Source organism: Chrysochloris asiatica, unplaced genomic scaffold (assembly GCF_000296735.1).
Source record: "Chrysochloris asiatica unplaced genomic scaffold, ChrAsi1.0 scaffold00129, whole genome shotgun sequence".
NCBI lineage: Eukaryota > Metazoa > Chordata > Mammalia > Afrosoricida > Chrysochloridae > Chrysochloris > Chrysochloris asiatica.
In genome coordinates this window covers 9,230,235-9,243,035 of record NW_006408647.1, presented here as the reverse complement: position 1 = coordinate 9,243,035, position 12,801 = coordinate 9,230,235, and the positions used below count along the sequence as shown (strand labels likewise).

Sequence of the window (12,801 nt, the reverse complement as noted above, 5' to 3'; positions counted from 1 at the left end):
CTGGAGAAGGATATCATGTTTGGTAAGGTGGAGGGTTAGAGAAAAAGAGGAAGACCCCCAATGAGATGGATTGGCCAAGTGGCAGCATCTATGGACTTAAGCATAGCAACAATTGTGAGGTTGGCCCAGGATCGGGTAGTGTTTCATTCTACTGTGCATAAGGTCACTCTGGGTCGGTACAGACTCGATGGCATCTAACAACAAGAACAACAATGTTAAGATGCTGGGCTGTCCTTTGAATCTGGGTTTCCATGGAACGCCATTATAAAATAGACACTTGAGGGAGAGAGAAAGGAATAGCCAGAAATAACAACATAGAAAGCTTGTAAGTCCCTCTTCTGCCTATAACTGATTGGAATTCCTAAAATGGGACTCCAATGTGCCCAGTGAAGGAGGCTTCCTGCAGAGCCTCTACATTACACAAAGAACCTCACCAGAATCTTCTGAAGTGGGAAATTTTCACTTGAAAGGACAAACAGACCAGCCTGGAGCCACTAGAAGAGCAGAAGATACTTCTTGAAAAAAAGACTGACAGGAATGATACAAAACAATAAGGGCAGTCTGACTGATTACTACAAGAAAAAGCAAGTTGCTCACCCGGGAGACATCAAGGCAAGTGGTCATGTTCCCCTCAGGGAAACCCCTTTCCAAGACTAAGACTCAATGGGAATACAGGAGTAGACATGCACTCTTATTGGTGACCACGTTCATCAACGATAAGGGGAAGTGACAGAAAAACAGCAATGAAGCTGTGAGCTAAGCCCTATAACATTCAACAGACTCCTGTGAACCCGGGTGGAGACCTGTTTGACCAGCAGTGTGGCAAGACCTGAGGACTCTTGGGGCCAGAGTCAGTGACATAGCTACAGAGGACTAGAGTGGCGAATGAAGCATCCAGCTGATAAGAAGAGAGGGCATATGCATAAGAACACCTGCACCTGCACTTGACCTGGCTTCAATGACTGGATGATCAGAGCTCAACTAGAAGAAGAAAGAAGAGGAATGAAAGAGTAATCTGACACAATTTGATGAAGTTGACCTACACCTATGGATGCAGTAGCTGAAAAGAGGGAACAAATCTTTTCAGCAAGGATCATTCCCATCTCCTCCTTATACAGAATAGACAGGAATGGGCAACTTGGACATTGGCTACCCAAGAAGTGGGGGGGGGGGCGGGCTACAAAGGCAATAAGTGACCAGCTTACATGTTTTCAAGAGGGACTCTAGATCCAGAGGGCACAGAGGAAGGTAGAATCTCCACTGAGTAGTAACCAGTCTGTCTGGTGGGGCTAATGAAAGCAGATAAGGATAGATCCCAAGTGGTACAATAGTGAATAATTGTTATCAGGACTGACTGCGAGGTTTGGAAATGCAAAGGTGGACATTTTGTAGCAAAAGAAGGGGAGTGATTGACTTTGCAGTCCAGGAGTGGAGGTCGCTGGAACCATCAATGGAGAAGAGCGGATTGTGAGACCCTACCCAGAGAAGCAGTGACGTCAAGATGAAGGCAGAGATAATGACATGGAGAGATGGAGTGGCCAGAGACTCTAGATCTAGAGACGGAAAGGGGCTGTGTGCTGAAGACCAAGGGGCAGGCTTGCATGGTATACCCTTTGGTTGGTTGATGATGCATGGAGGGGATTGTAACCATGACAATGAAATGATATACGATAGGATGAATGTAGAGCTAATGTTCTTCAATGTAAACTATCGCATAATTCACAATAAAACATTAAAAGACAAAAAAGCTGTCGATTTCCTCTCATTTGAGTTTTGCAGAAATATATATTTTTAAGTGCATACTTTAATAATTTGCAAGAAGTTTATGGGCTTTTTTAGATTCCACATTGTTTCTTAATTGCAATCATCTTCTCTTTTGATTTTGTACAGAATGTCCTTGATTTTTCAGGAGTTGGATGATGAAAATAATTTTTTTATACTCTCGTCACCCTAATTTTTTCCACTAGTTTCTTGTGATTACACACATGACATTTGTTTTGTTTTTAGAAACATGCCCCAAAAGACAAACAAAATGTGTGGTGTGTCTTTCTTTTAGAAAAATCTTATGCCATTATGAGTTAAAGGGAAATAAAAAACTAAACAACAACAACAACAAAAAAACAACTTTAAAACAAAGTATACTTTTTGGGTATAACAGTTTCTATGCCAATATAATCTAAGACTGGATCAAAAGAAAAGCAGCACAGGCAGAAATTCATCTAAAATGAAAAATGTGCTGCTTGTTTTCCACATAGTTTGCCTATGGAACTTATAATAGACATGAGTTTTCTTAAAATTCATTAGCCCCAGGCTAGAGAATCAAGAAAGTGAATAAAATTAACAGCTTCCAGGATGGATCTTTGGTCATAATCTATATATATATTCCATGTTGTTAAGTGCCATAATCTATATATATATATATTCCATGTTGTTAAGTGCCTATAGATATAGATATAGATACATAGATGCATAGATATATATAGAGAGAGTATGTGTAGTCCTGGTGTGGCACCTTAGGATAAGCACTGGACTGCAAGAGTGGTTTGAAACACAAAATCAGTAGTTCAAATTCACTAGCTTCTTCTTGAAAACCCTATACAAGGTTATATATATCTTTATATGTACACACACACACATAAAAGGGGTCTTCAAACAGTTCATGGAAAAATTCTTTTATCTTTTAATTTCAGTTTTCCATGAACTTTTTGAAACCCCCTTATATATATATTCATTACCCATCCCTCAGTCTGTTATACTTGTGTGTGCATAATGCTGGAAGCTATACCATTGGTATTTAAAAAAACAAAACAAAACACATTGTTTTCAGATTAAGACAGAATAGACTACCTGGTTATCTACTTTCAAAAATTAGCCAGTGATACTACAGGAACAAACAAGTTGTTCACGGGGGAACCATCAAGGCAAGCAATCAAGTCCCTTTAGGACAAACCTCCCTTTAAGACTGAAACTCAAAGAGAACACATGAGCAGGCATGTAAGCTTGCTGGCAACCACATTGGTGAACTGGTGAGTGGAAGAAGGGGAAAGGCAGCAATGAAGATATGGGCTGAGTTCAACCACAGTCCATAGACTCCTATTGACCAGGAGATGTGAGAGATGAGAGGAACGGCTGTTTGGTCCAAAGTGTGATGAGACGTAGGAACTCCTAAGCCCATGGACAAGGATATAGCCATGGACATAGAACTGAGAGTGAAGCGTCCAGTTGATATGAAGTGAAGGGAGACACTCAAGAATACCCAAACTTGTAGATAGTACCCATTCTACATAGCCTTGATGGCTTGATGATCAGAACTCCACTAGAGAAAGATAAAAAGTTTTTGATAAAGCAAACAAGTGTAAATTACTACAATTTGATGAACTTGACCTATACTTATGGATGTAGTAGCTCAAAATACCAACTGAGAGGGAAGGAGTCTTCACATCAAGGATCAATCCTATCCCCTCTGTATACAAGGTTGATAGGCATGGACAACTTAGACATTGACTACCTAAAATGGGAGGCTATAAAGGCATGAACTGACTAGCTTACAAGGTTTCAAGAGGAAGCTTAGTTCAGAGTGTACAGGCGAAGGTAAAATCCCCACTGAATAGTTTTCATCTTGTCTAGATGTTCAAACAGAGCATGGGAACACTGAATGTTTTAAAATTGGGAAAGGTGTGCGACAAGGTTGTGTTATTTCACCATACTTATTCAACCTGTATGCTGAGCAAATAATATGAGAAGCTGGGTTCTATGAAGAAAAACGTGGCATCAGGATTGGAGGAAGACTCATTAACAACCTGTGATATGCAGATGATACAACCTTGCTTGCTGAAAGTGAAGAGGACTTAAAACATTTGCTGATGAAGATCAAAGAGCACAGCCTTCGAGATGGATTACATCTCAATGTAAAGAAAACAAAAATCCTCACCACAGGACCAATAAACAACAACATTCTTATCAACAGAGAAAAGATTGAAGTTGTCAAGGACTTCATTCTTCTAGGATCAACTATCAACATTCACAGAAGCAGCAGTCAGGAGATCAGACGATATATTGCATTAGGCAAATCTGCTGCACAGGAACTTTTTAGAGTGTTGAAGAACAAAGACGTCAGCTTGAGGACTAAGGTGCGCCTGACCCAAGCCATGGTATTTTCAATAACCTCATATGGATGCGAAAGCTGGACAGTTAATAAGGAAGATTGTAAAAGAATTGATGCCTTTGAATTGTGGTGTTGGAGGAGAATACTAAAAGTGCTATGGGCTGCCAAAAGAACCAATAGATCTGTTTTGGAAGAAGTGCAGCCAGAGTGCTCCTTAGAGGCCAAGATGACAAAACTTCGTCTCTCATACTTTGGACATATTGTCAGGAGGGAACAGTGGCTGGAGAAGGATATCATGTTTGGTAAGATGGAGGGTCAGAGAAACAGAGGAAGACTCCCAATGAGATGGATTGGCCAGCTGGCATCATTGATGGACTCAAGTGTGGCAGCGGTAGTGAGGTTGGCCCAGGATCGGACATTGTTTCGTTCTGCTGTGCATGGCGTAGCTATGAGTCGGTTCCGAATCAATGGCACCTGACAACAACAACAACAACTAGATGGATCTGGTAAAGGAGGTGGTAGTAAAATTCTTATGATTCAATAGTGAAGAGTTGTTATCATGACTACTTGCGACTGTCACAACTGTAAAAGAAGAAGTTTTGTAACAAAAAAGGGGGGAGTAGTCAATTTTACTGTCCAGGACCATCAAGGGAAGTGAACATGAGTGGAATGTGGGACCATATCCAGAGAAGCAGCGACACCAGAGATGGAAGCAAAGATGAGGACCTGGAGAGATAGAGCAGCTGAGGACTCTAAACTCATGGAAAGAGAAAGGCTGTGTGCTGGTAGCCAGGAGGCAGACTTGCAGAATGCACCCTTTGATTGTTTAAATGATTATAGATTCCTGAGTGTTTTTGTGAACAATCCCCCCAAGAAATACAAAAAACAAACAAACAAACAAAAAACAACAAAATAGAAGCAAACACTGTTGAATGATGATGCATAGAGGAGATTGTAATCATTGCAATGAAATGAACATAAAATTGATGTTCTCCCATGTAAACTATCACTCAATTCACAATAAAAACTTTTTTAAAAAAGCAAAAACAACCAACAAAAAATTGAGCAGTGAAAATCCTATGTACCACAACAGTATAGTATCTAATAAGGTGCTGGCAGATGATCCCCCTAAGTTGAAAGTCACTCAAAATACATAGTAGACTTCAGCATACCAATGATCGTGGAGATGGAACAGAATGGTGTGTTGTGTTCCTGTTGTACACAGTGTTGTAATGGGATGGACTCAAGTCAATGGCAACTAACAACAATAATAAATACATACACACATGTGCATGCAAACACACATTTATCCTCCATCTCCTAGCTCTGGGCATAACCAGAACCTTTCATCTCTGTTCAACTCTTCTCATAACTGGTTGAATAAATATTCAACATAGCAACTTACAATAAAGGAAAAACTGGATGGAGATTCATACAAAAGTGGCATATTTATTTTTGTTCATCCTGAAGTTCCTGTAGTCTTCTCATGGATGGAATGGAGGAGCTACTAACCCTAGAGATGGTGAGGAAAGCATAGTACTGGAAATCCTGATTTCTCCCCTTCAAGTAAAGCTCAAATATCTCCTGAAAGTTTACCATGCTGTAAGCCTTAGTGATGCCTTTCTTTTCCGTCTTCTGACTGTAGGATAAACACTGGCTGGTATCCACAAAGTCAGCACTTCAAACCCACCTGTTGCTCTCAGAAACTGTATACAGGGTCACTGTGAGTTGGAACCGACTCTATCGCGCATAACAAAAATATTACACTACTTTGATACTTAATAATCTGTATTAGATTTTTTTTTTTTTTAAATCAATTCTTATCAGTTTTTGTTTGCTTGTTTGCTTCTTGTAGATTATAAACTTTTTTAGGCCTATGTCTTATTCACCAATCATTAAACTCTATGTAAGTACTCAAAGAATCATGTGGAAAGTTTATTAAAATGTGGCACTGTAGGATAAGCACTGAACCACAAAGTTAGTTTGAACCACAAGGACGGTGCTTCCAAGTCATCAGCCACTCCTTGGAAATTCTGTAGAGTTTTAGTAAGAGTTGGAAATGACTTGAAGGCACTTAACAACAATAATTTCCAGGATTCTAGGATTTTCTTTCAGTAGGTCTGAATGAATCTAAATCTTTAATAAGCATTCCAGGTGATTCTTATACAATTGTTTGGGGTCTATATTTTACTACCATATTCAGGTTTTCATTTCTCAAAAGACTGAGACACAGGGAACCCCTGAAGTTTTGTACCTAGTTTTGATAATGATCCAGTTATAAAATGACTGACATCCTAAGGGAAGTTGTAACAGTGATTCTTGGTGAGAAACTCATGTGTAATCTTTACTGCTATTTCCATGTGAACAACACTGTGTACTTTACATTTTCTTGTAATGAGACTTTGACTTACTTACTTTGGACACGTCAGTAGAAAAGACCAATTGCTAGCAAATGACATAATGTCTGTAAACTAAAGGCAAGCAAAAATAATGGAAGTTTTCAATGAGATGTATTAACACAATTGATCCAATCAAATACATCAATTACCATAAGGATGACACCTAAGCCCAAAATTAACCCATTGCATTGAGTAAATTCTGACTTACAGCAGCCCTATATAGAGTTTCTGAAACTGTAAATCTTTACGGGAACAGATAGCTTCATCTTTCTCCCATGGAGTTGTTGGTGGGTTACTGCTGACATTGTGGTTAGCAGTCAGTCCAATGCGGATGGTACAAGACCAAGCAAAGTTTTGTTGTTTTATATATAAAGTTGCCATGAGTCAGAGCCAACTTGATGGCAAATAACATCAACTATCAGGATGTTGTTGTTGTTGTTGTTATGTGCCGTGGAGTCAGTTCCGACTCATAGTGACCCTGTACAGGGTTTCCGAGGCTGTAAATCTTTACGGGAGCAGAAAGCCTCATCTTTCTTCCGCGGAACAGCTGGTAGTTTTGAACTGGTGATCTTGTGGTTCACAGCCCGATTTGTAACCACTATGCTACCAGAGCTCCTTTAACTATCAGGATACTATCCGTCAAATGAGAAGAGTGGCATTAGTGACTTTGCCTTTTTAAATTACCTGAATCATCTGGACGTGGGGGGATGCTTCCTGTCCACAGAGAGGCATGTCTGCTCTCTGTATCAGCAGAGCCAGGTGGAGACCATCTTTTCCGAAATGATGTATCAGGGCCTCTTTGACCTTCTCTTTCACATGCTTGTTGCTCAGGCTGCTGTGTGGATAGCCTGGGGTGTCTAACACCCGGACCTGCAGGGTTATTTCTTGACCCCCTCTGCGCATGAAGTTGTGAAGGTGATAACTGCGGGCCAGGCAACAATCTTTTGTTACAGAACATGGAGAAAAGTTGCTGTGGAAGTCATTGCTTCCCAGAATAATGTTCCCAGCAGAACTTTTTCCACTCTGAGTCATGCCAAAAAGGGCCAAGTTGATGATCATCTTGTTGGGGTCCGTCATGGCTGTGAATAAGCAAAGGCATAGCATATGCAGTTAGACCTCTACATTCATCCATTGTGAAGTTTCCTAACTGGCCTAGAGTACCCTCAGTATTACTTTTGAATTTACCTCCCCCATACCACATTAGAAGGAGTTCTAGTAACATAGTGGTCACGAATTGGGCTGCTAACCTCAGGGTCAGCAGTTTGAAACTACCAGCTGTTCCAAGGGAGAAAGATGGCGCTTTCTGCTCCTGTAAAGATTTACAGCCCCGGAAACCCTGTGCAGGGTGGCTATGAGTCAGCGCTGACTCCACAGCATACCACCACCACCACCATATCACATTAGACTGCTAACAAAAAGGTCAGTGGTTCAAACCCATCAGCTGCTCCTAGGAAACACTATATAGGGTCACTATAAGTTAGAACTATCTTGACAGCACATAACTGCAGCAACAATGTTTATAGTGACTAAAACATAGAAGAGTGGAGATAGCCCAGTGACAGAAGGTAAGATTGAAATAATATTAGTAGTTCATATACATAGAACTTACATACAGATTTAAAAGTGGAGAGGAAGAAGCAGTAACTGCAGGAAAATAAGGAAAATTGTTTCTTATGGAAACATGAAGATAATAGAAAGCCTTTTTTTTTTTTTAAAGGAGTAATATGTTAACTCATTCCTGTGGGTGGTGAGTTGGTGAGCAGCAGTATTTGAAGATTATTCATTTTTGAAAAAGAAGTAGGAACAGAACAGTGGAAGAAGCACCCTACTGTCTTTGTAACAATGAACACACTGAACTCCATTAATACAAAAGTGACATCTGCAAAAAATCATCTTTCCCTATTTCCTGAATGTTTTTCTTCTATGTAACATGACTTATGTTAAAGAAGTCTTCTGTTTCTGTTTACAATTTTTTTTTTTTCTATTTTTTTACAGCCAGGCAATATTTTGATGAAAATGTAAACTATTTATAATTTCTATTATAAAGTAATTAATAAACCATCTCCATGACACATCATTATAAAGTGTTTACTCTTTAAGAAAGAAAGTAATAACCAATACATTTTCAACTCAGTTAGGAGGCAGGCGAATATTAGGAGGTTTATTTTGTTTCTACCACTTATAAAGTGTAGTTAACCTTTTAGATAGAGCATAAACCCTTTATAGCAGTATAAGGCTATCATTAATTTTAAATAAATTGATAAGACTTTGCTACTAACCAATTACTAAACACGTTCAAGTTTCATGTTCAGAAATAAGATGTTTTAATTTTGTATAGTTGTTAGTTTTTATTACAAGTTGTAATTCTGTTACGCAATATTACGTACCACAAACTTCTCTATCTCAATCTCCTCAGATCCTACAATGATCACCTTGAAAGAAATTCACCAGTTCCATAAAAATATACTTGCTATTCAGGTTCCTCAAGTTGACTCCAGCTTACTGAGTTCATTTAGCTGTGTCAGCTGCACTGAGGTATTAATTTATTGATTTCTTTTTCCTCTTAAATCAGAAACATGGTATTTTTGAGAACTGAACATTCAATCCCAATCTACTGATTGTAAATCACATACCTTTCCAAGTCTTAAGAAATGTGTTCTGTACAAAGATTTCATTCAAATGGCTGCAGTTGCTCTTTAGTGTGAACTTTACTTTCTGATAGATATTGTACCACTCAGGAACTGATACTGTATGTGTTTTATTTAGTTAATCTGTTACCAGACATTCTTTTTATAATTAACTATCTTCCTCTAATCAGTACTGAGTCCTTGATGTCACCTGATAAATTTGTAATTTCCATAGGTACTTCCTGAAGCTTCTCTTTTCAGAATAAAATTGATCTAGAACCTTGTAAATTAAATAGGCTTTTGATACCCCCAAAAAAAGCATAATTAGTAATAAATAGAAATAAGTCCATGAGAGCCAAAATATGACTTTTAACATATCCCACCTTAGTGTTAGACACTAATGACTGAAGCTCAGAAGAACTGTGAGATGACATCATGAGCATCACACAGGAAGGAAGCAAAAGGTCACTAAATAGACAGGAAAGAAAAAAAAAAGGGTAGTTAGAGTATTCAGAAGAAGCTCTCTTCTGAAGCTCCTTATTCAGTATACAGATAGTACAGGGAATGTAAGATGCAAGGAAGTAAGAGATCAGAACAGAAAAAATTAAAGGGCAGGTTGAGAAGACAAACTCAAATATTATAATGAAATGTGCAAAGACCTGCAGTTAGAAAACTAAAAGGAAATAACACAATCAGCATTTTGCAAGTTAAAAGTACTGAAGAATAAACTCAAGCCTTGACTTGCAATAGTGAAGGAGTCTATGGGCACAATTAAGAGAGAAGAAAGAAGGAAAAGACCAAAATTAATGTCAATAGAGATTCTGAAATTTGTTCTCCGGTTTAGCAATGCTAAAACAAATGGAAGAAATGAGGAGGTAAAAGAGCTGTGCAGAAAATTTTAAAGGGTGGCTTGAGAAGACAAAGTCAAATATTATAATGAAATTTGCAAAGACCTGGAGTTAGAAAACAAAAAGGGAAAAACATGCTCAGCATTTCTGAAGCAGAAACAACAGAGGAAACAATTCAAGTCTCAACTTGAAATACTGGAGGATTCCATGGGCAAAATACTGAATGATGCAGAAAGCATAAAATGAAGATGAAAGGAATACATAGAGTCACTGTACCAAAAAAAAAAAAAAAAAGCTTGATGTTCATCCATTTCAAGAGGTAGCATACTATCTTGAGCCAATGATATTGAAGGAAGATGTCCAAGGTGCATTGAAGGCATAGGCAAAGAACAAGGCTTCAGGAATTGATGGAGTACAAATTGAAAGCTTTCAATGAACTGATGCAGCACTGGAGGCACTCACTTATCTATGCCAAGAAATTTGGAAGAAAGTTACCTGGCCAATTGATTGGAAGAGATCTATATTTGTGACGATTCCAAAGAGATGTGACTGAATAGAATGTGGAAATCATTGTACAAAATCATTAATATCACAAGCAAATAATATTTTTATAAAAGTAATTTAAAAATGGCTTCAACAGAACATTTACAGGGCATTGCCAGAGTTTCAAGCTGGATTCGGATGAGGATGTGGAATGAGGGAAATTATTGTTGACAACAGATGGATCTCTCCTGAAAGCAGAGAATACCAGAAGGATGTTTACCTTTGCTTTACTAACTACAGAAAGGCTGTAGACTGTGTGGATCACGACAAGCTATGGACAACATTGTGGAGAATGAGTATCCTGGAACACTTAATTTTGCTCATTAGTAAGCTGTACATACACCAAGAGGCAGTCATTTGAACAGAACAAAGAGACATTGGTTTAAAATCAGGAAAGATGTGCACCAGGGTTGTATTCTTTCACCATACTTTTTCAATCTGTATACTGAACAAATAATCTGAAGCTGCATTATATGAAGAACATGGCATCAGGATTGGAGGTAGGCTCATTAACCACTTGCAGTATGCAGATGATATCACCTTGCTTGCTGAAGAGAAGAGAACTTAAAATATTCACTGATGAAGATCAAATACCACAGCCTTCAGTAAAGGTTGCTCCTCAATGTAAATAAAATAAAACTCCTCACCACTGGGCCAATAAATAACATGATAAATGGAGAAAGGGTTGAAGCTATCAAAGACTTCATTTTGCTCCAATCTACTATCAACACTCATAGAAGCAGCAGTCAAAAAATCAAATGATATATTGCATTAGGCAAATCTGCTGTGCAAGACCTCTTTAAATAAAATGTTCAAGAGCAAAGATGTCAGTTTGAGGAATAAGGTGTGCCTAACCCAAGTTATGCTATTTTCAAATAGTCTCATATGCATGTGAAAGTTGGACAATGGATAAGGAAGAGCATATAAGACTTAATGCATTTGAGTTATGGTGTTGGAGAAGACTATTGAAAGTACCGTGACTGCCAGAACACAAATCTGTTTTCGAAGAAGTACAACCAGAATGCTCCTTAGAAGCCAAGATGGCCAGACTTTACGTTTCATACTTTGGACACATTATTAGGAGGGACCAATCCCTGGAGAACAATACCATGCTTGGTACAGTGAAGGGTTAGTGAAAAAGAGGAAGACCCCAATGAGATGGATTGGCACAGAGGCACCAGTAATCACTCAAGTGTAGCAATGATTGTGTATAAGGTCACTATGTGTCGGAGCTGATGTGACAGCACCGAACAGCAACAGCAATAACAAATGGGCAAAAAATTGAGTAATGAAAAATTGAAGATATAAGGTATACACTATTCACTATGCTAAAAAGAAATGGTCAATATTCAACTATTTCAAGAGGTAGCATATAAGCAAGAACCAATGGTATTAAAGGTAAAAATCTAAGCTGTGCTGAAGCCGTTGGTGACATGCAAAGCTCCAGTTATTGAAGAGAGGTGACCCAACATAATGCAGACATCATCGAAAAAATATCATTAATATCATATTCAGGTATAATTTTTGTGAAGATATTTCAAAAACGACTTCCAGAAATTCAAGTCAGTTTCAGAAGAGGATGTGGAATTGTGGATGGACCAATCCCTGGAAAAGGATGCTTGGTAAAGTGGAATGTCAGTGAAAAGAGGAAGACCCCCAAGAAGATGGATTGGCAAAGTGGCAGCAACAATGGACTCAAGCATAACAATTGTGAGGATGGTGTGGGGCAGGACAGTGTTTTTTTTTTCTGTTGTGCATAGGATTGTTGTGTGTCAGAACCAACTCAATGGCACTTAACAAACAACAGGCATTCATTAGCAATGATCACAGTTTTTTCATGCTAATTGATGAATACATGAAAAGTTTCAAGGAATCGCTATACAATACAAGCAGGTTTAAAAAGTTTGTGGAAATTTTACATTATCTTTTAATTCCACATAGAATTATTTTAGAGTCCCAGTGTGGTGCTCTAGGATAAGTACTGGACCTCAAAGTCAGTTTGAGCCACAAGGTCGGTGATTCAAACCCACCAGATGCTCCTCGGAAACCCTATACAGGGTTGTCCTTAGTCTGAATCGACTTGATGGCACTTAACAACAATGATGGAATTAATTATGTTCAGCAATTACATAGGACTTCTGAAGTGGTGTTTAGGATCAGCACTGGACTGCAAACCACAAGGCTGTCAGTTCAAACCTACCAGCTGCTCCTTGGAAATCTTATAATGGGTAGTTATGAGTTGGAATCATCTCGGCGGCACATAAAACAACAACAATTAC

At 38.6% G+C, this 12,801-nt stretch overlaps 1 protein-coding gene across 1 annotated transcript in view; it reads right to left on the bottom strand.

The window, feature by feature from the left end:
* Positions 1 to 7,581, bottom strand: part of GIMD1 (GIMAP family P-loop NTPase domain containing 1) — a 36,656-nt gene extending 29,075 nt beyond the window's left edge. Inside the window, exon 1 of the mRNA XM_006869330.1 lies at positions 7,189 to 7,581. Within this exon, the coding sequence (XP_006869392.1) occupies positions 7,189 to 7,581 (393 nt within the window). The remainder of the gene's footprint in view (positions 1 to 7,188) is intronic.
* Positions 7,582 to 12,801: the final 5,220 nt, after the last annotated feature.